The sequence below is a fragment of the Artibeus jamaicensis genome, unplaced genomic scaffold, assembly GCF_021234435.1.
Source record: "Artibeus jamaicensis isolate MK-2021 breed Jamaican fruit bat unplaced genomic scaffold, CSHL_Jam_final contig_490, whole genome shotgun sequence".
NCBI lineage: Eukaryota > Metazoa > Chordata > Mammalia > Chiroptera > Phyllostomidae > Artibeus > Artibeus jamaicensis.
In genome coordinates, this window is record NW_026521861.1 from 11362388 (window position 1) to 11389672 (window position 27285).

The window sequence follows — 27285 nt, forward strand, 5'->3', positions numbered from 1 at the left end:
GGACCTTCACTCTCAGAAGAGATCCATTGGGGGGGCGAATTTTATTTAATTATAACAATTGCCACTCAATTATGTTTTAAGTGCCAGAATATGCTGGGTTTCTTTAATGTTGCCGTGTACACAGAAATTGTTCAGGAAGTTTCTTTTGGCTTCAACTGTCCATCTCCCCCTTTCCTTTCAAGCTTGCAGTGAATTCAGCTGCCCAAACAAAACACAAAAATCCATATGCAAAGCGTATCAGTCAGCATCTCCCTAGTTTCCTGGGCACCTGGAAAGACGGTGTTTTTGTTTTTTTAAATGCCAAAGTAGAAGTTTCTCATTCTTTTCATTATAACACAGGTGGGTGCTTCCCCTGACGTACATCATCACTATGAGGTGGTATCATCGCAAATCTCAAGTCCCAAATAACCTTTTTTTCCCGGATAGAACATTCTTCAAAACAGAGGACTGATGAGTGAGTTTTAGGGCATACTGACAAACACTTGGTATGTCAAAGAAAAATAATTTTTTAAAAACCAGATAAAATCAAGGCCGGCTTAGGAAGTACGGATTAAACAGTGACTGGAAACAGAGAAGAGTGATTCGTGAAAACTGAAGCTGCCTCAGAGGACGCAGAAGGGCGGGGGACGCAGAGGCCAATTTCCTCCCGCCGTCACTCATGACAGGCACAGAGAAAGCCCCGGGGGGGGGGGCCGGGGGCCCGGAGGAGCCCCCTGCGCCTTCAACACGCAGGGGGTTGCGGCCACCGAGTTTGCTTAGGAGAGTTTTTTAGAAAAACCTACTCAGTCAAAATGGTTTGAGTTTTTTAAACTAGCAAAAGCATATACATAGTTTATGTAATCATCTGAGAAGCAATTCTTTAGAAAAAGGTGTTTCGCTTTCAAGTGTAAAGAAATCAGGTGAAAGTTTTATAAACATTTTCCAGCGAAGCCTCCGCCAATGGAGCCGACTGACAGACATGACCCGGTGGAGGAGAGAGGACCGGCCGCCCCAGTCCCACCTCCGAAGAGGAGACTCGGCTTGGCAACGACAGTACAGGGAGAAGGGGGAGAGGCCAGAGGACAGGACGGAGAGAAAGGACTTGGTTTTTGCACCGTATTACCCATTATCTCCAGCTTCCCTGTCCAAGGTTGCAGAGAACAGGCAGTTTGTTTCGAGTTATTGAAGGAGTCACGTTACGGACATTCCCTAATGAACCCTAACCACCATGTGGACGCGGAGGCTAGCTGGACAAGTTTCCAAACGCCCTTTGTGTCCCATCGCAAGTCATGCAGGAAGACAAGATGGTACCTGGCTCTTCTGGAAGAGGCCTGAAAGGAAGCAGTGACTGTCATAGTGCCACCGTAAGGGCCTCTTTTATTCCACACGAGCAGTGTGCTGGAGGGATCATAAGGAAGCCCAATGCTTATACACGTAGCCCTTGTGTCTGCACCAAGGAAGCTTGCCCGGTGTATAATTCCATCCCTACAGTGAGCAATCCCTGTCCATCTGACTGTGTTCACACCTGGAATTTTTATGTGCAGGGCAGGGCGGGGTTCAAGCAGAAAACACGGATCCCTGGTGCAGCGGCCTGGATGTTTTAAGAACAAGCTTGCTGAGCCTCATTTAACAAAGCGGGTAGAGTGTCGTGGCCCCGGTATTGGATCTGGCAGTTAGGAGAAGCAGGTTGCCTCTGCAGCCATCCCTCCAGCTGGAGCCTTCTGCTGGGGAGTCAGGTTGGGGAGCCCACTCTGTACTGGGGCTCACTGCCCCCCACTGCAGAGCACAGCACCGCTCTGCTTGCAAACAGCAGGCCACTGGCATTTTTGGGCAAGGCATATTTGCATGGCATAGTTTAAATTTCCCAATACACTTGACATGGCAAGAAGCTCTTCTCCCTTCTAGGATGGCTGCAGAAACAAATTCAAATGATACAAGGAAAGCAAAGTTTTGTTAGTGGGAACAGGTTTTGGGCTCAGTTTTTTGACCATCACTGCAGTTTTTCTGACATGGGTACTCGATCTGCGTGTGCATGGGGGAATAATCATCAACCAATGAAAATATCGAGGGTCCTTTTTGACCCCACAATGGTAAAAAGTCTCCACACCAGCCTAGTGCGGGGACCCCTGTTGCTGATGGTGGCAGGGAAACACGGGGAACACACTGTGGTCCCCACCCCTGACACTTCGCCAGAGCAAAACAGGGACTAGGACACACAGGCTGCCAATGGGGTGAGGTCAGCAAGGAGAGGGCAGCAGAAATATCGAGTGAAGCAAGAGGCAACTGATGGATACGAAGGAACAAAACTGCACTCTAGTCTGGCTCCATTCACACGAAGGAACAGCTGGTCTCCTGGCTCCACCGGGTTGGAGCCATCTGCAGACTAAGTTAGGAGGTCAGATGCGCGTGCACACGCACACACACCATGGAACCAGCCACGCTAGGCAAGGAGAGGAGCAGTAAAGGCCAAATTAAAACACTTTCAGGCCATCTACCCTGGAGTCGCAGAGTTTTAAAACTGAAAACCATGCCTTTCCTCAGCCAACTACTGAAAATATCTTGAAAAAAGAACCTGAAACCAGCTTGGGCGTGATTTAATGCAGAGGATGCCAGATGCAATGCAGAGCATGGGAACTTGCATTGGTGGGACACAGAACTACGTTTTGCCAAGAGTGCCACAGCCCCTGGGCATAAATCACCTAACAGCATGCTGTGCCCATCTGGAGACCATTGTTTCCCTTTCCTGTCCGTGTAAAGCGGGACGAGAGGCAGCTCTGGTCCCTGGGGGCGGGCGGGGGGCGGTGGAGAGTGAACTGCATTATCCAAAGCAGAAAAGAGTGAAGGCAGCTTTTCCTTTCTTTGCTTTTCCTTCTTTTTCTCTTGAAAAACCTTTTGAAAAAACAATAGCTAAGTGACTTGTGAACCAGGTCCTGGCTAACAGCAGAGAAAAAGCAGATCGTTAAAAATAACTCCAGCTGCTACTTGGCCCCCTAGAGCCGTGGAGTTCCCAGGCTGGGATTCCCACCCTGTGGGAGCACAGAGCTATGTGGGGCCAGCGAGCAAAGGCGTGTGCAAAAGGCTGCTACCACGTGGACATGTCCCTCGGGCTCTTCCTTGTTAGCCAGTCTGCTACGTAATAAATATATTCCTACTTTGGAGTTACGGCAGCTGTTTCTCCCACGCAGCATCCTAAGGGCACTTGCTGGCTCTGGTCCACACAGTCGGCACTATCGTTGGACAACGGTTAAAGAGAAGCAAAAGGAGGAGCTCTTGTTGTGGGCATCCAGCGACGTGTAAAGGGTCACCTGTGAACACTACTGTCGTGTGTGGGAACACAGACATTTCTACTTGCTCCTTGGCAAGTGTCACCATTGGTCGGCCCAATGTTTGGCTCATGGGTGTTTTAATCAGAATTCTCCCTTTTTGTTGTTGCCGAGGGAACAGTAGTTTGCGAATTCTCCAATCAGGTTTGGGCCTTAATACAACATCCTATGTGTCACTGCCATGGTTAGTCCTTTGTTCTGATTGCTGGTTACATGTGGGACTTAAAAGAGTTTTGCTTTTTTCTTCATTTCATTGCGTCTCCAAAGAGGTAACTTGTCAAACTCCTGGATGGACATTCCAAAGATCTCCCAGAACACTTCTGGGGCTAGGTGGCGCTGTGGAGGGACAAAAGAACTGCGGTCAGTCCTGCTATCTGTGCCCGTGGCCTAGAGGGTTGCCCTCCTGTTTATGAGCAATCTTTCGAAGAGCAAGGCAGGATGGTGGGAAGGAGTTTACCTCCCAGGCTTGTTAGCAGGCATAGCACCTCAGTATTCCTCACCTGCCTGGGCCAGGTGAGCGCCCTCTGCACCAAACAAAGAGCGGGTGGAGTACTAACAATTATTAGAATAGCACTGGATGGTGGTGAGATGTAGGAAGGAGATTTATCATGCTGTAGGTGAGTCTGCTTCAGGTCCTTGGGATGTTCAGAAAGACGCAGACAAAATGGACCATAGCAATAAGCAAGCCAGAGAGACTTCCAAAGTGGTCCTTGGGGAGCCCCAGGCTTCCTGCTGGCTCCGCCACGGGAGTCAAGGTGGTTGCTGGGTCTACTGAAGGGCGTTCCACCTGTTGTCCCTCCTAGAAAAGTTCTCTTAAAATACCGGAGACTTGTTTCTTTGTGCTAGGCTGACCTTGCATACAAAGACGCTGCTGCCTTTCATCGGGGAAAAAGAATGATTCTTTTTTAGTCTGGCAGTCAGGGCTTTTCTTAATTAAAATCATTCAGATGGAAAAATACAAAGGTCAGTCTTCCAGGTCTAAGGAGGTCTTGGGTATGTGTACCCAGATAACCTTGCAACAAGGACCGTGGAAGCAGCCAAGAGAGAAACCTGCTCTGTCCAAACTCCTTTACTGGACGTTCCCTCCCCTCTCTCAGCGGACTCAGCCGAGGTGCGGGGGAAGACAGGGGTCTGGGGATATTTGAAGAGAGATGGAGGGTCCCTTCTACACCACCAGCTGGACTTATGGCAACACCAAGTTCCCAAAGAAAATGACTAAAGTCACACTGGGTCTCCTAGTGGTTCTTCTGGATTTTACTTAATGCTGATCTTTTAAGTGTAAATAATGGGTTTTTCTCCAAAGTTACCACTAAGTTCTACCTATGATAGGAGGGTGATCCTTTTCATTTTTTCTGCCTGCATGAAAACATTTCTTAGGGGAAAGTTGGAGGAAATGCACTGGGAGCTGCCGCTGGGGCTAGATTTTTATTTATTTCTCTATTTACCTCCAGCCTCGTTCTGTCCACATCTCTCAGGATTTTGTTGCGCCCTCTGTTGGTCACCTTGAGCATTTCATATGGAAATATCTGAGAAGGAAAGAAAAACACCTTTTCAGGAACACTGACGTCCATTTCATTAACAAGCACCATCTGCCTGAAGTCTAGTGCCCCCAAGGTGGAGCTCCTGAGATTATAATTAAAGCATCTGAGGCCCCAGTGTGTGGGGACAAGTTCTGACACATTCATGCTGCCCGCTAGGGTCTCACATAGCGCTGCGCCTTTGGAGGGTTCTGCTGTGGGAAAGAATTCAAGTTTCCCATGTCTTGGGGATGGAAGTCAAAACTAGAAGAGAACTGAAATTACAGGTACATGTTTGCTGCAGTAGGAGACCTTTATATGTACTTCAACAACCTTGTTCCGAGACTGGCTCACAGATCCACGGGTCCAGGCAGGCCCAGACGCAGTGTTTCTGGTAGATGACATGCTGAAATAAGTCCCGGTTAGGGTCACCAGGGAGCACGGCCCTTAGACACCTCTGGAGGTACAGGATGTTCAGGAGCTAGGGCAACCAACCATCCCGGTTTGCCGGAGGAAGGGGAGGGTCCTGGGATGCCAGACTTCCAGTGCTACAACTTGGAAAGGCCTGGGCAAACTGGGACCTACTGGTCACCCTCTCTGGAGCAATCTGCAGTGCCCCCCCCCCCCTGCACTGGACATGCCTTGTAGAGCTCAGGGCAGGGGACTAGTTAATACTGAGGTGCCAGGAGACATGCTGGTCCTTCCTGTGAGCACACGGCATCACAGGAAGTGAGGGCTGACTCCTGTGGACTTGGTCAACAAAAAGAGCCAGATGGCATGATGGCTTGCCAAAGGTGCCAGCCTAGAGCTGGGGGATCCTCAACACTAAAGTGAAAAGACAGAACACCAAATCCCTTTCAGGCTGACGTCCCAGCTTGTCGTCCTCATATAGGAGGAGAGAGAGCAGCTGCACTTGCCTTTGGATCCAACATGTTGGGCATAGACACTCCTCGGTCCATTCTCATGCCAGGCATGTGGCCATCCGGGAGGGTCTGCAACAGAAACGCTGGCTCAGGGAAGAGCGCGGGGCAGTGTGGGAGCTGAAGGGAGAGCCCTGTGGGCTCCCGAGCCTTCCTGTTCGGATCTCAGATCCTCCCCACCATTTTATAGGTGTGCACCTTAATTACTACAGCTTTTTCTGGAGGAGATCCTTGCTGAGGCAGAGCAGGAATACTGGGGGAAATAGTCTGGCTTAACTGTATTGACTAACCCCTGAATTTGGGCTCCGACTATGAAAGTATGTGGTACATTAAAAAAAAAGGTCAAGTTTATAATTGTCAATTTCTTATTTTTATCTCATGTTTTTTTGCACAGTTTTCCTTTCTCGTTCTTCCATCATAATTTTACAAGGTTTGGGTTGTAGGAAAGAAGGAGCGGTACCAACGCATCTCTTTCTTTTTGGCCAAGATAGTAGTTTGTTTTCGTATGGGACCAGGCAAAGGAGGGGGACTGCACGCACCGAGTCATTATCATTAAAAGAAAGTAAACTGTACATGGGGTGCCCTTGGTGCTGGTCTACACCCCACAGAGGGCACGGTTCAAGGCCAGAGCAAGAGTGCTCGGACACCTGGCCTGGTTTGTGCCACGTCCCCATGGCCTGCGGGGACAGCTCGACCTGTGCAGGGGCGCGCCCGCTCCCGTAGCTCCTCACGGCTATGGACTAATGACCACGTGGGTCAACCCACGTCAGCATCGTGCCAACTGAAACCCTTCCCTGGGGCAGCAACACACATCTGAGCTGGAAAGCGCCTGTTCTGCTGGCGTGGCTGACTCCAGGAAGACAGGGTCCCGTACCTGGTAGTCTGCAAAGAAAGGAGAAAGAAAGCGTCAGAAGGGAAAGACCACGGAGAATCACAGACGCGAGAATGGAGAGCCTGTGACCTTCTGCACCGGCCCAGACACCGCCCAGTGATGCTGTTCTCCCCCTGCTCAGTGTCAGTTATCAGTTAGAAAACACCTTACCTCGTGGAAGTTTCCCCGCCACCCAGAAGGCGCTTCTGTCTTCTCTTGGCGTCTCCATCCATCACATTTACCCCACGGAGCCTCCCCCTTGGCTGTGTGCATTCTAAAGACAGAGGCCACCCCTCACTGCACCTCCAGGCATCTAACGAAGTGCTCAGCACAGAGTAGGGGCAAAGAATTCATTCTTACAAACTCCCTTCTCGCAGTCTCGAGGTCTCATTTCATTAGAGACCACTTGAGATTTGAACAGATGCCTGGTTAGCAGGCAGAGGGTGGGTGTGGCCCCACTCCAGAGTGTAATGAGCCCACCCAATGCCCTTGTCATCGTCATCACACAGCCTCTGCCCAACCTCAGCCACAGCCAGCCAACAGTGCGCTCGGGGGACCCTCACCTCGCAGGCCCCCACTGACGTCCCCGTAGCTGTTGTACTGAGCGAAGTCTGTAGAAATGGGCTGAAAGGAGAAAACCATGGCATCAGAGAAGCTACTCCCCACTGTGTCAGGGAGACAGGTGAAAAGGCTGAAAGAAGTTACAAAATGTAAGAATTCTTCCCAAGTTGAAGTCCTGGGCCCTCACCATTTTTCTTCCCTCCTTTTTCTTCTACTTCTGCAAAATCTCTCTGACTGTGGTAGTACATTCGATGCCACCACGTGGCAGGTCTTTAGCAAGCAAGTACCTCTCGCTAATAAATAATAACATAGCTCTCCACATAGTTAAACACCTCTCCATAGTTTAAACATGGAATAAAACATTTATTCCATATTTTGTGGGGAGGCAGGTGCCAAAAACTTTTCTATATATTTTTTACAACAACATAGATAAAAGCTCAACTAATTACTTTTTGCTTGATTGTAGAAACACCTGCCACTCTATTACTTAATCTAGTCTTCCCATAAACTTACACAGGCTATTCTTTTATCCAAAGTCAATTTCTCTTTCTTTCAACAGAAATGCTCATTTTGCTCACAACTCAGAGTGATTCCCCAGGAGATCGGGGATATTACAATTTTCGTTGCACACGAACTCGGAGATCAGTGCGCCTGATGCATTTGGAGCAGCATGTCAGCCCTTCAACCAGGACTGAAGCGGGAATAAATTCAAACAACAGACTGCCAGGTCTTACCCGGTGAAGCCCATTTCTTCCATAGCCTGGGAGAGATGAGGTTTTAGATGATAGTACATGCGACGCTAGAGGAGAAAAAGGTAAAAAAAAAAAAAAAAAAAGCAATGGTTAGGAAAGAAGAAGTCCCATTCTTGAATGAAATTGGAAGTGTATCCTCTCCCTTGCAGAATACAAGATTTAGAAAGAAGAATTAATCCAAATAATATTGGGCTCAAACGTTCAGAAAATGCCACCACAGTGGAATGAGTAGGGAGTGATATTACCAAGGAGGGGTGGGGAAGGTGTATCTGAACCCTTGATATGACCCCGACGATGCTGTTATTATTTCCATTTTTCAGGGGAAGAAACAGGAGCTGACAAAAGTTAAGGAGCCTGCCCACGGTCGCTAAGCCTGTAAACAGCTGAGCACTGATTTGAGCCCAGAGCTACCTGGATGAACAAGCCTGTGCCTCAGTTGATATGGCAGCAACCACTGACCCAAAAGTCAATCATGAACGTTAGCAAGATCTACTGGCCTGCCGCCCCTGGACTCCTGGGAGGCCTGGGATAGGGTATCCCGCCAACGGCACGGATGCCTCATAATCTGCTGGGCTTTGGGGCACGCGGACCTGGCCATGAATTCTGGCTCTGACTTAACCCCTCCGCGTCTCGGGGCATGGCATTTCGTATTGTTAAGTCTCCATTTCTTGACCCATATAGTTATAGTGCTACATATTCTTACAGAACATAATCACAGAGTCAGATGGAACTCCAAAGAGTAGTAAACCACCTAATCCAAGGTCAATGCCAGGAAGGTGTCTAGGAGAGGTAGCAGGACAACCAGTTAAGACTGTGGGCTCTGGGGTTATGATACTTGGATTCCTAAATATGAATTTTGCTAGTTATTGGTGATGTGACCCTGCATAAGTTACCTACACCTCCTGTACCTGAGCTGCAAAATGGGGATAATATCACCTACGTCACTGGCATACTGTGAAGAATAAGTGAGATAATATTTAGCAAAAATGCTTACATATAGTAAACACTAAACATATGTTTAAAGAACCCTCAGGAGAGAAAATTAGGTGCTAGCTCAGAACATGGAAGAAGTCTTGTGGGTTAAGAGAATTAGCTTTTGACAAATATAAGCAGGGGGAAACATCCTTATAAACCATTTTAGCCCAGTCATCTCCTTCAAAAGTGTCAAAGTGGCACCATTAGTCTTCAGTGTGTGTACTGAATATATTAAGTAAAATTAGAATGCTTACAGAATGTTGTCTGTGCTCTTGATGGCCCACAAGCATCCCGTTCTCTTTGTGGATTTCCTCTGTGCTTGTCCCTGAGATGACTATTCTAACCTGACCCCTGTGTTCTTGGGGTCCTCTAAGGGCTCCCCCATTTGCAGCAGGAAGAAAACACACATTTAGGGATGAATCGTGACAAGCTTATGGGCTCCGATGACATGCAGCAGGTTTCCCACACTTCCTTCCCTGTAGAACACTCTGTGGGTCCCACTGGAAAGGTCCCTTCCTCTCCCGTCACAGTCAAAGCCGGCCCCTTGCAGGCAGGTGGCTGGTCTCGGCTCAGGGAAGGTGGTGGGTCTACCGCTCACCTGAGCTGATGGGCGAATCATAGCGACTGGCTGACAGGGATGACCTCTCCCGGCTCTCTCTCTCCTTCTCCCTCTCCATCTCTTCTTTCAGTATCAACTGCCCCAGGCCTGAGTTGAGCTATTCACGAAGAAAAGATAAAGGGAAGGGAAGCCTACAGTTACTTTCATGAAAAATAGGATTTCTTTTTAGAAGGTCCAGCAAGGACTCTGGTGAAGCCTGGATGTATGTAGTCCCAGACAGAGCCTGTGGTTCCTATGAGCTAGGCCAGGTTCTGGACCTTGAATCCCGCAGCCCTTTCAATGTCGAGGCTGCATTTCCCTGAGCCGGCTCCATGCCAGAAGAACGTTCTCCCTCCCTCGCCCTCCCCCAAAGTGCCAGCAGGTGAACTCTGGGGGCATGTGTGAGTGTGTGTGGATTTTTGATGTAGAAAGGGGGACTGGGGATAGTAGACTTTAAAAAGAAATCACATTGATTTGTTTAACAACAATGCAAATTTTAGTAAACTCAGAAGAATGGTAACCCATAATCCCCCACTCAGAGATATTAATTTACATTCTGTTCTATAACCAGTACTATAATATGCATATATTATACAAAATTGGGATACTAGAAATGCAACTTGGCATCCTATGACATCATATAACTAACATCATGTGTGTTTCCAATATGATTAAGTGTCTTTGGAAAATGTCATTTGAAAGGATTCATCAACTCCTTACCGGGGGGAGAGTTTATAATGCCTTTGTGTGTGCATTCCTTACTGATGGGAGAATCATAGCGACTACACATAAAGTCCTACGAGTCCTGAGGAAAGACTTGGAGAAGGGCTCAGTTCCGCGGGGATTCCTTCAGGGGAGCCTGCCCGAGGGAAGGAAGGTGCCGAACTTTCGGGATGTGCGCCTTGGTTCTACCAGCTCTTCAGCAACCTTTCAACACGCCACGCGTGCCCCGCACAGGGTCCAACAGCACACGTCCCTCTGACTCCCAGCCTCCAGGTCGTCTCTTCCAGAACCCACTGAGTACTCTGTCATATTACCATCTCTAGAAGCAAGCCCTAGAGCGCTGGGACCACTTCTTGCTAGTCTTGGTGGCTCACCCATAGTAACCAGTCCCAAAATATGGACCGAAGAGAATAGAATTGAAGACCACAGTGAAGCGGTTTAAGGACAAACCTTCATCAATTGCTCTTCTTGAAGCTGCCGGCGTCTCAGAAGTTCCTCGTCGTCTTCCTCTCTGCCGCTAGACCGGCGTCTCGTGTCAGCCCCTAATTCCACAGCAAAGACAACTTCTCATGTTAGCCGCATAGCAAGGGGATCGTGAGGGACTAGGCCACCTGTGCTCAACTGCCAGGCTGTCAAGGTCATAGTGGTGGTCTTGACTATTAATGAGCAGCACAAGGGAAAAGGGAGCCTACCGCTAATTCAGCATCCTGGCTGGTTTCTCGAGACAGCGGTCTGTTTGACAAGCCAGTTGAGTGTGCAACCCAGTGAGGCATGGATTTTGTTCTCCCAGTAATTGGTCTGCTCAGTTAACTGAGCAGGGAAGACTCGGGTTTGCCCTGTGATTGGGGCTGAGTCACCCTGGTGAACACTGGCCAGAAATCTGTAGTCAGTAGCAGGGGCTTCTACACTTACTATTATTTTACTGTTCCTAAGGTCAGTTTTCAAGTACAGAGAAATCCAAATTCATCCCCATACCTTTAAATAGTCCCTTTTTATGACAAGTTTTAAAATCTTACAGTTTCCTCTTCTGCTGAATATATAGGCTTGCCATAATAATATTACCCTTTCTTTTACCCTGAATAAACTCATGAACAAGTATATTTTTTATTTTTCTCTTAAGGGCTGGGTCTCTAATACTTCCTTTTTCTCAGTCCTCTGAAAAATGATCACAAAAAAGCGCTCTACTGATAAAAACTCTCGATACAGCAATATAGCTAAAAAGTTACTTTGATATAGTGTAGCAAGTCATGTACAATTTTTAAGCTTCCTGGTACAGGAGAGATGGGGGTGGGAAGGAAGAATTTGTCTAAATGGTTGGAAAATTAAGATAATTACTGTTTTTCCTAAATTGCTTGAATTGATCTGGCCGTGGGAGGGAACAGGAAAGCTTGCTAATCTAATCAAAACAAACTTTCATAGTCTTAGTTTCTCTTATTTTGATTAACGGACCCGAAACTGTCTTCATTTTGGAACCCACGCGTTTCCACAACAGAATGTTAATCCTCTTACCCACTTTGGGCCTGGCTACTGTGGTGCCCTGCTAAGCAATATGACCGATGTGGGGCCCCAAAGGCCCCACGAACTGCCTGGCAGAGAAAAGCTGATGATCAGTTCTTAGTTCCTAAAATCATAAATGCCAAGGTGAACGGTCTCTCTTTATACTAACAAAAATTAATGAACACAAGTTTGCAAGAGTCAGATATATCTCAAGGCAACATCGCATGTAGAATACTTGTGGGTAATGGACCCAAGAGATAGATTTTTCCTTCAACTCTTTGTATACCTTTAAATTGCTACAAAATCTACTTATATTGCTCATAAAAGTTATTCCAAAAATAAATTGATAGAAAATGGCATGGTGAAACAAAATTTGGAAATTTTGGAAAATTGAAGGCCTTTTATGTTATCAACAGAAATAAGGCAGTCAGATCTTTGTAAAGCCAGCTCAATAAATTTCCAGTATTAGCGCTGGAGTTTGCTAATACGTTTCTAGGCCAAGTGATTTCACAGCTGACAAAACAGTAAAGACGTAGACACAATTCTAAAGCATAAATCTGTGGTTCGAAGCAAAGAATGAAACAGCTCAAATGTGACACCTTAGCATAGAATCATGGAAATGATGGATGTAAAACCACAGAACTTCACACGAGTAACGTTTCAGAACATGCACGGCTCTGTGATAGCCCTTCTTGGAAATGGAGAACCTGATTTTGTAAGAGAAGTGAAAGTGCTTCAGTGTTAAGACTGGTTGTTAAGAGGACTGTAATTACAATCAGAAATAGTCTAAAACACATTTAAATGAAAGACGACACGTGTCTGGGGATGACTCGGTTAATTTATCCGCTAATTTCTAATTATATAGAACAACGTTCTTGCCAAGAGGCTTTGATTCAATGCTGTTCGGAAGCGTCCCTGATTTTGCAGGAATAGCTCCGAGGGTCCACGTGCATCATCTGTTTTAGACCAGTTCTGCATCTTGGTGACTTGGTTAGAGCACGCTCTGGGGATGGGGCATTTGTAACTCGGAGACATTTTGCACACACATTAATACCACATTAGTTCTTTCCCCTATTCTACCTTTTGGTCATATGTTTTCTTAAAAAACCTTTATGAGAGGACTTATTCCCCTGCATATTTTTTAGCATGGCATTTTGAGATCTCCTAGCCATCTGTCCATTTGGCTTGGCTGTAACAGTCGCATACCTACGGCGGCAAGTGAGGGGGGACCGGGCCAGTGGTCCGTCTCAATCTTTGGGATCTCGGTGGGGTCTGGAGCCTGGGCTGCTGGGAACTTGGAAAACTTGATGATATCTTCGGAAGACTTGCTCTGGGCTGCCAAGGCAGCTGCATCTAGGTGGAACCAGGGGGAGCTTAGCTACCATGGTCTGCAAGGCCATGGTGGTAACCCACTCACATCATCCTGTTCTCGCCAGTATCAGTTGCCCAGTCCCTCATCAACTCATTTTCCTGATGCTGCATTGGAAACATCGCTTGGTTTTACACCTGTTCGGTATCTGTGCTGGAGCTACGCTGTCCGGTACTAGCCACATGTGTCTGTTTGAATTTAAATGAATGAGATTAAATGAAGAAAATTATTGCACTAAAAGTCAGTTCCTCGGTTGCATATTTTAAGTGGCTATGGTCACATGAATTAGATAGTATGGTTATAGAACATTTCCATCATCCTAGAAATTTCTATTGCACAAATTCCTAAAGCAGTTAGACATTTGAATTAGTAACCTGGGATTAAAGAGCTAAGTTAAAAAGCACAATACTGTCTTTTGATTGTTAATCATAAGTGGGCTGACTGGCTTTGTCTTTTGGCTTTTTAGCCACAAATATATTAGTCTGTGTATATATTATATGTATATTAGTCCTTATATATTATATATATCCTTGAGTCCTAGGAGAAATGGAAATGGGGAAGTTCACTTTCAGCAGGAATTTAGTGTTGTGACGTAGGTTTCGTATGCCTACTCTTTGTTTTCTTCACAGGTCTGCCCACAGAAGCAAGTCATCCAACTTTAAAACAACAAAAGCCAGACAGGGGAGGGCTCGGTGGCTCAGAGCCCAGAGGCCAAGCTCTGAGATGGAGCAGAACAAACCGGAATAAACGGTCAGGTCCTAATTCTGGCTAATTCTGCAAAGTGACCTGGGATGTTAGTAAACATTTCAAAATGTATTTATAATGCCTTAAATAAAACTCCCCTCCTCCCTGGGTTCCCAGGTTTTTGAACCTGGAAAGAACTTTCAGAATCTTGTAGAACACTGCTAGGTCACAATCTAAGTGACTTGACCAAGGCCATCCTTTGTTATCATAAGGAAGTAGGTCTTAGCCTGGTTTGGAACAGGTTTTTCTGAGTCAACCTCATGAGAACACTGCACAACGTATCCTCCTCTTAAAGAAGAACAACATGGATTAGTGTATTAAGGATTGAGTTCTGCGTTACCAAAAGAGAAAATAAAATAAAAAATTGTGACTTTATTTAAATCTAGCACTTTTCCAAACGCATCAGGGTGCATGCAGCCCTGCTTTGCAGAACGGCCTTTGGGAAGTGATGCTTTTGGATGTGCTAGTCTTAATGAATGAGCACAGTCTGAAAGGAAGGAGTGAAAGTCAGAGTAAATTTCAAAAAGCCAATTAAACCCTTCCAAATAAACAACCTAACATTATCCAAACTTTAGTCTTCATTGTTTGATTATTTTTATTGAGAGAGGCAGGGCCTAGAGATTTTTGTATTAAAAAAAGTCTCTAAATTGATAAAGTCTGGGAATCTTATTCTTAAGTTAAAAAAATAAAAAGCATGACTTCAAACAGTACTTACTCATTAGAATTGGTGAAGTCAGTAAACATTCACATGTTAATGAGTGGGTGAGAAGACATTAAACCATAAAAAACAAACAAAAACAATGTTAGCAAACTTAAAAAGCAAGCACATGGTGTAAAATCTTTTAAAAAAATGAAAATAAAAAACAGATGAGGAAGAATGTCATAATACCACAACTGTTACAACACATATATTCTCTCTTTTCCCCTAGAATGCTGGCCTAATTTTTTTCCTGTGCTTTTTTAACTTTATTTGCTTTTCACATCATTCTACTCCTTAAGGACTTGTTAATGTCAACTACATTTTAAAGGCAGCCTTCAAATTTCCAGGCACTATTTGCGTATAATATTCTGAAATCGCCTGAGGACCTGTCTTGGCTTTCTCTGCCCATTCACCAACACGTAGGGCAGACAGATCTTTAGACACCTAATGATGGTGGAGGGAAATGTAATTTACAGGCCGTAATGTGATTTCCTGGGCTTCAAAACTCCATGGTCCCAGAAAAGGAAAACACAATTAGAAATCCACAGCAGTGATTCTTCATTTGCAGGAATCTCAGGCACAAACTAGCCTAACTCACTGGTTTTACAGATGGGAAAACTGAAGGTCACAGAAATTGTGTGCATGACAAGCTAAATCCTAGAGCCACTTAGGTGACCAGATGGGATGAGGGCCAGGACCTCTGCGTTGGCGTGTGTCCCCTCCACACCATCACCAGGGCACAGATGTCTTTGGGCGCCATAAGAGACTGGGGAACTGAACAGCCAAGCTGATGCCGGCTTAGTCAAATTAATTTTTCCAGGGAGCTGGCTTTTACTAGTTTTAATTAAACAAATTGTCAGCTGATCCAATTGGTACAGGGGTTAGTAAAATTATTTAATGGCAAAGGAAAAAAACAGTCCCGTTAGGCTGTTTGTGAATCAGGGCATGGCTTGCATTTTCCCTTCTTGGTGAGTGGAATGATACATGGTTCGATGGGCTCAGAAATGAGCTGGGAGCTTCCTGACCAAGCCAAGTGTCCTCTGTCTAGGGACACCAATTTCACAATATGTGCATCTCAGGAGAACATCAAAGCATAATTTGCTGGGCGCCCAGGTTGGAGTCTCAAAAGCAGCAGCAGATAAGCCTTTCAGAGGACAGCAAAGACAAGTTCAGCTGACGCCGCTACTTAAAAGCTAACGCGTGGGGAAGCGGGTTTTACCATGCTGTTTGTAGATGGGTGGTTTTCGGTAAATGTTGATCCCTTGATCTGTGGAAATGAAAAGCAAAGGTGTGTGATTATGGGAACCGGTTCAGCGATGGGAAAAACAGAACAACCAAGAGGCAAACCAACTGAAGACTCTTGAACAAAAAGAACCCCCGAAGGTCGAGTTTTGTATTACAAAGAGTGAGTTACTGGGAGAAGAAATTACAGCAATGAGCGAACTGCTATAGACAAGTGATGTGAAATCCTTTGTAATACATCTTAGGATATATCGAGATGTCATTAATTCATGAGCCATTTATTTCAAATACACATTTTGCTAAAAGTGGGACTAACACAGGAAGAAATGCAAGCAGTGGTGGTACTCTATGGTGAGGAAGACATAACCAGTTTGGGGGAAGTCCCCAAATTGCTATTGTCTGGAAATTGAGCTCCTAGTAGATACCAGTGGCTCAATTTGCTTTTCAACTAATGAGTGGAACAGTAGGAAGCAATGGAGTCGAACTAAAAGTATTTATTGAAAACACAGAAACCCTTTTCATGTGCAAGGCTGGTCTGTCATGCTACCAGGATGTTTGACAGAATCCTAACTTCTACAGGCCAATTTTTTTTTAAATAAAGAAAAATACTGAGATGCCAAATATTATTCGCACATTTCCACAGGGCCCCATTTGATTATGCTACTGTGAGTGCAAACACTCAGGACATTCAGCAGCTGTTTCTGTGGAACTGTGGGCCCTGGATCTCGGTGGGGCATCCTTCAAGCACTAAAGGGGCTCAACTGAGTAACGGTGATGTTCAAGGTTCAATGAAACTTTTGCCTATCTGAGTGGCATGAATCTCACTGAAGCTTCCTCTGTTTTATTAGGTTGGTTTGGAATGCAAAAGGGAAAAAAACAACAACAGATTCCGAATATGCAGTCTAACATTAACATAGCGGGTAATTGGTTAAAACAGTTTCAGCAGCTAAAAGAAGCAAAACAATGGGCTTCCCGTGGGAAAAATAATGGCGTGACTTCTGATAGCCAATCTTGCCTTTACAAAACGAGCTGACCCTAAACGTTATAGTGATGGGTTCTGATCTTTCCAGTTCCGGCTGGCAAATTACTATTTGTGCTGTGACAGCAAATGCCTGTGACTGCAGCGGGAAGCTGGCAGCACCAAGCCTAAATTGCACGATATCTTTGTGGGCTCCGGGAGTGCTTGGTCAGTTTCACGCTGCTCCATGCAACCAACTCCATTCTACCCTGCTCTGAACAGTCATGGGAAGAATCTCCATGTTGGAGGCGAACAGGAAAAATAAAACTACTCTGGAGGGACACTGAGGTTCAATCTTTAGAATGAAAAGGTAGCTGGTGGCCACTGTGATAATTAGTCAATGACATCGACCACAGCGTGGTATCTTAGACGCCACTGATATAAAAGTAAAATCTAAATTTTAGCACGAGCAAAACTACTCCCCCCTCATCCCTTCACTCTCTGCCTCTCACACCCCTTCAAAAAAAAAAAAAGAAAACTTAAACCTTCAATACAATCCTGGCATTTCACATGCAAAATTTTTGAAAGGCCCCCTAGGTTGGATCCTGCAATTTAGGGTTTGTCAACTGTGTGCATCCCAATTTGAAAAGCATGAGGAATGGAGACGAGACAGAGGTGACAAGGCTACATTCTACACTGTGACAGGACACCATGACATAGACCGTGTCAGCTCCTACCTGGAACATGGAAATGTTTAGGGGCCTGAACGTAAGTTGGAGTTAGAGGGCGGCTGTCTGGCCGGTGGGGGAGAGGGGAGTTCCGGCCGCTGGACGGCTCATTGCCTCCAATGAGAAGAATGGAGAAAACAAAATGAGAGGAGGGACAGCAATAAAGAAAACAAAGCGTGCTAATAAAAATTCAAAACAACAAACGGGGAGGAGGTACATTAAAGAGGAGGAACAAAAGAAATAAACTCAACTTATCAACTTGGCTCGCAAGGGGGATACAGGGTTTCATTTTCCGAGAGATTTGAATTCAAATAACGAGGTTCAAGCAGCCAGCAGTAAGATGCGTCATTCCAATGGCATGTGGTAGGAGGCTGTGAGCAGGCAGCACGGCGGGCGGATGGGAGGTTCGTTAAGAGGAATGGAAAGGCACTAGCTAATGATCTGGGATCAGTTGTTGGGTGGTTAAAATCCCAAGCATGTGAAGGACTGGGATATGCAAACCCAAATACAATCCAGGCATGATGGCAGGGGCTGGTGATCGGAACGTATTTCTTTGAACGGAAGACTGAGTCTGGGAACTGGTGTGGTCGCCCAGTCCTTCCCCTTAGCAACGCAGGATGCCTTCGTCACAGCATTATGTTCTGTTTCCTCACTTGGAAATGCACCACCAGATGGGTCAGACCCCTTCCTTCCAGGTACTGTGGGCCATTTACACCTCTTTCCATCTTTCTCTTCAAAGATGAGGCTCCCCCCAGCCTAATAATTGTATCGGTGGAACATTTACTGAACACCTGCTATGCTGGGCCCTGACTTATGACACAGGATAAGTAGATGAGATTTAGTCTCTGCCCTCAAGGGTCTACCTAAGGGGACAGACTTAAGACACATAAAAATTATGACACTCAGGTAAAGGAGTGCACCACCAATTCTTCAGGAAAGCTACAGAGAGATATCAGAACTGAGCAGAGCACGGGAGAGTAAGCTCACCAGGTGGGTGGAGGGCTCAGGTTCCAATGGGCTGGAGCATTGTGGGGAAGCAGGGATGGAAGGGCCGTAGTGGGAGGGGACAGCAGGACTGGCCACTGCGGCTGGAGAGCATGGTGTTTGGGGAGGAGAGGATTGCTGGGGCTTGGCTGTCATAGCCTCAAGTGCCACTAAGCCACCACCCCTCCCTCTGACCCTGAGAACCGCAGGGATGCACTGGGAATGAGGAGAAGTTAGAACGAGATCCGCTACTGCTCTAAATGGTCCCCCTTCCCCGAGTGTGGGCAGACACCTGGCCCAAGAACAAACCAGAGACCTAGGACTATCAAAAGTCAATGATTAGTAATGCAGTTTTGTTATGATTGCAGTGTCGGTGTTCTTTATATTTTTTGGACATAAGTCCCTGATCAGATATATGACTGGCAAAGATTTTCCCCCCATGCTGTGGGTTGTCTTTAACTTTCTTGATAGTATCCTTTGAAGCACAAGTTTTAAATTTTGATAAAGACCAATTTACATGTCTATTAGTGTGGACAAGTTTAAATAAATTATAGAAATTCAACAAATAGAGTATGGACCAATTTTTCCACTGTCTTTATTTTTTTTAATGAGATATAATTGACATAAAACACTGCATTAGTTTTAGACATACAAGAGCCAATTTCTTTAAGTAGGTTAAACTGTTCTAAATCTGGCTGGCAAAAAAAGAAATATGTCAACTACTGGAGTTTCAAAACAACATGCTTCATGACATTTTAATTTCTAAGTATGTATATTTTTAGGGCACTAGATCACAGATCTGTACCGAATAGGTAGAAAATATTTCAGGTGTGAAACATGAATTTGTTAACTGGCTCAAATATATATTCGAGGTTTTTGGTTTTCATGTTCTAAAACTTCTGTATTTTTCCCCCCTCAAGTCCCCTTTGCATTTGGCTCCTAGTAATGATAGACTTTATTACTTAAGTCAGACATTAGCTTCTAAAAGTTACGAAGCTTCACTCCAAACTGCTGATCTATTAAAAAGCTCATTTCAAAAAATGAAATCTCATTTACCATCACTCTCCTAAAGAGAAATAATCAGTTCATGTCTAAAAAAAATGAGTATAATTAACACAGGTACAGGCAAGAAGGGGGGGAAGAATATGGTTTATGTTTAGAAGAAAACCCTATTTTAAGTCTAAGGAAGAATTAGAACAAGGTCTCCCTCATTTCCGTGTGTTCAGCATAGCGCCTGGCTGAGAGCGAGGGCTTGGTAAATGTCTTTACATGAATAATTGAAGGAGGCCCATGAATTAGTCCCACAGCTGTTAATGGCCTAGTGCAGTAAGCATCACTGAGGATTAACCATCATCTTTCTCTTAATTAAAGGCAGCAATGGGCTCACAATCCCACCCCGTTTTTATAACTTTCCAATTGGAGTTGATCCTCAATAACCCCAATTTAATTGTTCCATTTCAGAAGAATTTTTTACTCCTAAAAACATTAGAAATTATTCAGATGAGCAACCCATAGCTGAAAAACAGAATAACTCTTGTGGGCTATTCCCAAAAGAAGTTCTAGAGAGATGCAACTTTCTCCCTCTCTCTGAGTTTGCCCTTTGAAGACCCTTTCCCAGACTCTGAGTGCTGGCTGCTCCTGCCCTGCACCCTTCACCTCTGACCTCTCCGCACTTGTCAAAATCAGATATTTCAGGGATATGTCTGCACAGGTTTTGGTTATAATTCCCAATCAGAAGATAATTATTAGCCAGTGTCACGCACACATACAAATGTCTGCTTGTACGGGACACAAAGGTTTCAGGGTGTTGGAATTGGCACTTGCCCAAGTGCTAAAAATCTTTCTATCATTACGGTGCCCCGTTGGTGACTGGCAGTAGGAGCCCATCACGTCAGGACACAGCTGGCGACTCTGCCTTCCCACGGGTGCGCCTGGCTGAGGGCTGGCCCTGGCTGGGCGTGGTTCCTTATTTGACTGCATAGCTTCAGCAACCATTGACTTATCTCATTCCTAGACAAAGTACTAGTATGTCCAAGTCTCTGTAAGTAGATTTAACTCTGTCACCGTTTAAAACCACGCACAAAACATATTAAAATGGTAGGTAAAGAGGGACTCGGCAACGCACCCGCCTAAGTGATTCTGCACAGTCTGATTCCCATGTGTCACTAGGGCTCATTGGGAATCGGGTCTTGGGACAAGCCATAATGCTCCTAGGTACCACATTCTTAGCCCTGGAGTCATCAAAAAGGCATTGCAAAATTTTGGCATTTTTCTAAGAAAAAGAAAAATTCCCAAAATGACACCAGTTTCCAAATTTGCTAACTTAAATACTTAAAGTGGTAAAACCTTTTAACTCTATCCTGGGAAGAAATAACTGATGAGGGCCCTAAAAGGTCGTTTTTGTGCCAAGTTCATTACTTAGGTAAAGTCATGCCCGAGGCATCAGGTGAAATAGTCTGTGTGGAAGGTACCATCATCATCTACCAGCCTGGACTTCCGACATTGCTGATAAATAATATAATAATGTATATCATATAATACTGTCTACCACACTCACGGCCATTTTCTTCCATTAAATAGACTCTTATATTGGTCTACTCTAAGTTGTTAGGGATGTTAACTATCGTGATGAAAAGCTACCATATTAAAAACAATACACATGTATTTCTTGGCTTTCAGTTGTAGCCCCTCCCATGTCAAACTAATAAGCCAGTTTTCAGTCCCTGGAAGATCATTGTGTGTAGAATTATCACTGTACTTACTTAACAAACTCAAAAGCTCTGTCCTCACTTTCACTCTTCTTTTTGGCACCCTGTGTGTCTAAGTGACAGACTCTAAGACAAGGACTGAATGGGAATGGCTGCCCTTGTGTCTCCTGTGGGGACCTGCTGGAGCTTAGCTTTCCAGGCTCCAATTGCTCACACTGCAAAATTCAATGAATATTTTGAGGGGGCCTTAGAATTGGCAGTGTCTAGAATTTCATGACAGTTTCAAGATTGCTAGTTCTCGTCTAAAGCTTCCATACGTGGCCCTGGCTGGTGTGGCTCAGTGGGCTGGGCATTGCCCTACAGACTGAAGGGTCGCAGGTTTGATTTCCAGTCAGGGCACATGCCTGGGTTGCGGGTCAGGTCCCCAGTTTGGGGGAGTGTGAAAGGCAACCGATTGATGTTTCTCTTGCATATGGATGTTTCTCTCCCTCTCTTTCTCCCTCCCTTCCCCCCTCTAATAAATAAGTAAATAAATACATCTTTAAAAAATCAAGCTTCCATAAGTGCCATGGTTTCCCTCAGTGAGTGTCAAATACTTATCTGAACCGTAGCAACTCATTTGATTTGCACTTCATGGACACAGAACGTAATGTCTAACAGTATTTCAAAGGGGAGGGAAGAGAAACTCAGAAAGCACAGCACGCACAGATTCCAAGACAAAGCTGAAACAGTTCTCCCAAGCCTCCAGGCATGCACTTGCCTAAACAGTCCAGCAGCAACATGTCAATGTAGGATGAGGCCGCAAGGGAGGTGGGACGACAGAAATAAAGACGCACTTGAAAACGAGACAGACGTCACAGAAAATGGACGGGGAAGCCGATGAGACGGAGCCAGCCCGTGATGTGCGTCTCAGCTTCACACCCATGCAGGCGCCCTCCGCTCCACACACCCTGAGGACAGGCCACGTGCAGGAGAAACAAGGACCAGGAAGTGGGCTTGGGCAGTGGGGGGCAGGGCTTCGGGCTGCCAGGGAGGCCAGGGCCTCGCACTTCTAGCTCTGCCTTCCTGAGATGGTCATCCCACCCTGGGGGCCTCAAGCTCTCCAGCTTACACTTGTTTCAAAAGGTCCCCTGAGGCCGCGACACGGGCTCCAAGATAGAAAGGAAGTGTTCATGTCAGGGTTAGGGAAGGGCCAAGGGAAACCTGGGGTACTCTGCCTGTGTGTTTCTCAAGTGGCCATAAGTCCCCTCCATTCTGAAACTTCCAAATGCTGGAGAGGTCTGCCTTGTACATGGATGCCCGTTTTCACGATAACCAAGATGTCATTCTTTGGAGAACCAGCATCTAGCCATTCAACGATACTAGGCTTTTAAATCAATGTAGTTAATACACAAATTCTCCATGATTCATGTAGTTTAGCGGAAGCTCATCAACTTTAAAACTAAGCATATGCTCTGATGTGCATTGTATTTACTATCTGAGGTAGATGAACAGTTTCATATGAACAAACTACAGGTGTACATCCAGTGAAAAGAAAAGGGGAAAGAGATTATTAGATGGCTTTTTAAGTATAAATTCAGGGTCATGCCAATCCCTCTTGGCCTAATGTGTTTTATAATTTAAATCCATATTATTTGAGTCAAAAATGTCAAATTCAGACTGAAAAGAGAAAACAAAGTATATCCATATTTTTTCAATGAAGCATCACCGAGGCACACAGAGGTGCTATAATGTTTATAACTATTTGATATTTCTTTTGAAAAGTAAGAAACTGTTAATTTTGTAATTTACGTGACTGAAGTAGCTGTTTGCCTTAGCCTCAATAAGAATGCAATTTTCTAGTGGAAAATAAAAGTTTGCTTTGAAAACTTACACTCTATGTATATTTTGTACTGAAATGCACACACTGCGTCTGCACAAGGGACAGGTGGGCCCGGGGTCTGGTCCCACAGCTGCCGCTTCCTGGCTGCGAGCCCTGGGCCAGGAGGCTGACCCAGAGCCTCAGCTCTTCCCCTCCACCTGGGCCCACCTCACAGGGCTGCTGCAGGGAGCGAACGGGATGATGGGAAGTGCTTTAACAGCACCCTGATGGGGCCAGTGACACTCACAGAGTTGCGTCAACAATCCCACAGGGTCCTCAGCTAGCAAGTGGCAGAGATGATACTCAAACCCTGGACTCTGGTGTCCATCCAGCTCTCCATAAGCTGGCTCACTGACTTCAGGTACCAAGACTCTAGGTAAGTCTTGATATTCTTGTGATCTGTTATTTGCACAAACTTTGTATAACTTTATAGAGCACATGGCAGTTTTCTTTCAACAAAAAGGTTTCTCTTCTGAAAGACGAAGCCCAGCCAAACATGGCAGTCTATCCATCATGGATTAAAAATGTATTTTCTCTTGCATATTAAAAACAAGCAAACAAAAATCTGGATTTAGCCAAGGGCTTCTATATTAAAGTCTCTTTAAAATACGTCTCCAAAGTTTTTTTCAGTATGTCCTACGGTTTTATAAACATTGTCTAAGCCATCATCTTGACATCTAGATAAAAGCTTTTTTCCTTCAAAACACTCACTAGCAATAATCAGTTTAAGTGATCTGTCAAGAATTTTAGAAAGCGCTGCATCTACCAAAAAACACTGATCTCTTTGTTCATAAAAATAGTGCATCTTCAATACGTATGTCAGCAATATCATTTTTACAGTACAGAAAAGGCCAAAATAGCACACATCAAATGACTGCATGCTCATCAGTACAACACGTCTGTATTCAGTTGCTCAAAAATCCAAGGGAGCAAAAAGCAAATAGCTTGGGTAGGCGGCAAGTGATCTTGCAAATGCAACAGCGTTTAGGCCACAGAAGGGAAGTGTTAGTCATGTGAGCGCTCGGAGCCCGCAGGGTGGGAGTCCTTGAGCACTGGCTTAAGACCCCTGACGACATCTGCGCTTGCCTGTTCCTCCCTTCTCAGCTACTTTCATGGGTTCATCTGGTTCACATCAAGACTATGGAAAAAGTTAACATCCTTCTGGGGGCGCACATTTACTTTATTTATTTCCTACCCCTTTGGGGCTCTCGGCTTCCCCGATGCACAGAGGCACAATGGCCAATGAAGAAAAGAGTGGGCATCCCACACAGGGCACGGGCAGAACTGCAGGGCAGGGAACTGGGGCCAGTCGAAAGCAGACGACTCCTTCAGCTCAAACCGAGAGGTTTAAGTCACACGGCCATAGAGCTTTCTTATACAGTCTGAACGTTTTAATGTTGTTAAGTGGTTAAGAGGCTTCACCAGTAAGGCAATTTTTGAATAGCTATTGCTAAATACTTTTGGGTTTTGCTGAGTCACCTCACATATTAAAACCAGGCAAATACCCCAGCTACATATTACATTTTGCTTTGACATACAGAAACAAAAAATAATAATATATATTTTTCCGAGGAGTCGATAACAAGACATACTTCCTGTTTCTTCAGTGAGAGCCCTTAGAAGTGACATGTGTCTCTGAACCAGAGAGGCCATGTCAGTTCTAAGTCACCACTCGGTGTAGTCATGGCGCACGCAGGCATGCGGAGAGGTCGAAAGCTCAGAGCTGACTCTTGGAGATACACCTTATTAGCCTTCCCGGGTGCTAATAAATCTCCTCTATGCGGGTGCTGCCTGGAGAAGCCTGCCTCCTTACCTTTGACATGGGGAATGAAGTGGTGTCGGAAGGGGGAGTTGGGGCGGGAGTCGCTGTGGGCGGAGCTGAGGCTGCTGGTGCGCAGGTAGGACAACCTCTGCACACCAGGAGACAGCAGCTCTGTGCGCAGGGAGGCGGGGCGGGGCGGGCGGAGACAGAAAAGAAGAACAGAAATTAACACAGGAGCAGGGACAACGGCATCGTTCCAAAGCGGGAAAAAATAAAGACGGTTAATCAGGAGTCTGAAAAAGGAGGAAGGCAGAAGGGTTAAGAATGCACCTGTGCAGGGTTAGGCCAAGTGGGGAGAGTTTGCAAACACATAGGTTCAGGTCAGTACAGAGTCACTCGCTGGGAATAAATGGCTTTAGCGAGAAGGAACGCCACCAGGACACCCTTTGTCAGATGGACACCAGCTACCACCGGTCAGCCAGTGCTGGGGACATCCTTGCAACTCAAAGGCAGCTGTTTTTAAAAAGCAACCGACAAACCAGAACTCTCTGAAACCCACGTAAAAAAAATGACGGTCATTTCAAGAACCTTGAAAAAAAAGACTCAGAGGTAAGGGTCAGATTCTTTTTTTTTTTAAGCTGCAAACTTCTCCCACTGGAAGTTTAATTTTACTTTGCATACATAGAACAACAACAACAAGAACAGCAAACCCAACCCTGTTTGTGTTCCCTGGTGTCAAAGAGCTGCTTGTCACCCTGACACCTGGGTGGAGGCTGCACCGTTCTCTCGGAAGGACACTGCACACTAAAGCGAACCCGGGCCCAGAGAAGCGCATTACCACCTGGTGTCTAGAACTTATGGAGTGGGAAGTTCGGGGTGCTCTGTACAGACCCCAAATAGGCTATCAGAACCCCACCAGCTTCACTTTACAGGTTTAGTCCCCCCAAAATATTTATAAACCCTGCTAATTGGCATCGTGCACACCTGCCGCATGCTGTGGAGGGAGCGGAGGAGGGACACTTGGATCGAGGAATTTCTACGGTTACTGACGGGAGAACCACGACTGTGACAGATCAAACTTCCTAGTGCTTGGCTGGGACAGGACCGTTCAGGGAAACACTGTCCCCAACTGTCCCTCACCATTCAGAGGTCTTGGGGACACTTTCCTGGCAACCCGGGGTCATTCCGACAAGGCCATGGCTGGGGTCCCAGTGACCTCAGGGATGTGCCCAAACACAGGGCTGGCAGCATAAAGGAATTCTTGTCACTCCAATAGACAAGGGCCCAGGGCATGAATGAAATACAGCTGTGCATAAAAAGAGAAAGGAATCCATTTCCTGAAAGTTCTCATTAACTTTAATATGAAAGTGTAACTCAACAAATACTGAGTAAATATTTACGAGCCTAGAGAAAAGATATATTCTTAAAGGATCAAATAATAAAAATTCAATCCTCTACAAGCATTAAATATCTATGGCTTTAAAGAAAATATTTGCAGCCCTTTAACATTTTATTCATTTCTCTTGGTGTTACTTTATAAAGTCAGTTAGCAAATAAGTGGGCTTGTTCTCATCAGCTTGGGTAGAAGCGAGGCACTTAAAATGAAGTTTCCATGGATGTACGCTATTTCTGCTGAGTTTGGGGAAAAGGCCCAAACCTTCCTTTGGGAATCCACTTCTAGGGGAATTCTGGGTCTGCGCTGGGATGCCCCATTCCTTTTTGACTCCATGTATGAGACACCCACAAATAGGGACCAAAAGGTCAACTGAAGTCTACTACTGCTTCATATTCTCTATCGCAGTACCTCTCTGATGATTTTGTTTTCTAAATCTGATTCAAAACCTCAGGGTCGGAATGGATCGTGAAAGTTACATACACCCCCGAGCTTGTGTACAATACTTGATTTCAGGAGGTGCTTAACCTGGCGTGCTTGCTACCACCACCAGCCCGGGTAAGGGAAATGTACCAGACCGCCAGCCAGTGGCGGATACTGGGTCTCTAGATAACGCCAGCATGCCTAAAAAACACACCAAATATTTTCTTTTGGAGACCTTCATTTTAAGTCTAAAAGTGATGAGATTTGGTTCAAAACTAAAAAAACAAACAAAAAAACAACCCCCCAAACTTCCTTTGTTTCTAGTCATTCCCTGTCAAAAATGTCATTATTTAAGAAATCATAATGCATACAAGCATAAAATAACTGTTTCAAGAAGAGATACAACACAAACTGTAGTTGGTTATGAGTTTTCTTTCTTTTTTTTTCCCTGCAAGAGGGGTATGTATCTGGCAGCCAGCTCTCAGGGCTGGGGGCAAAACTATCACCCAGAAATGCAGTGTCCCGTGGAGCGAGGCCCTTACCAGGTCTGTGAAAATGCTGCGGAGAGCGGGATGTGGTTGGAGTGTAGCTGTGGCGGCTGTACACGGGGGAGTTGATGGAGCCCTGGCTGGTGGACCGGTGGATCATCCGGTCCCGGACGTCCTGGTACCCCTGGAAACGCAGTGCGAGGAAGTGT

General features: G+C 45.5%; 1 protein-coding gene across 15 annotated transcripts in view; it reads right to left on the reverse strand.

Annotated features, from left to right (window-relative positions):
• Positions 1-279: 279 nt before the first annotated feature.
• ABLIM1 (actin binding LIM protein 1) overlaps positions 280-27285 on the reverse strand; it is a 262998-nt gene continuing 235992 nt past the window's right edge. For 5 of the 15 annotated variants that reach the window (XM_053668634.1, XM_053668628.1, XM_053668620.1 and 2 more), the window contains 12 exons: positions 27131-27260; positions 17467-17571; positions 15749-15796; positions 12923-13069; positions 10670-10761; positions 9497-9614; positions 7906-7970; positions 7174-7234; positions 6551-6621; positions 5737-5811; positions 4748-4828; positions 280-3638 (listed from right to left, as the gene is read on the reverse strand). In XM_053668634.1, coding sequence (XP_053524609.1) covers positions 3525-3638; positions 4748-4828; positions 5737-5811; positions 6551-6621; positions 7174-7234; positions 7906-7970; positions 9497-9614; positions 10670-10761; positions 12923-13069; positions 15749-15796; positions 17467-17571; positions 27131-27260 — 1107 coding nt within the window. In that variant the 3' untranslated portion in view covers positions 280-3524. The remainder of the gene's footprint in view (positions 3639-4747; positions 4829-5736; positions 5812-6550; positions 6622-7173; positions 7235-7905; positions 7971-9496; positions 9615-10669; positions 10762-12922; positions 13070-15748; positions 15797-17466; positions 17572-27130; positions 27261-27285) is intronic. The other 10 variants (XM_053668621.1, XM_053668623.1, XM_053668627.1 and 7 more) reach the window with 5 other exon arrangements.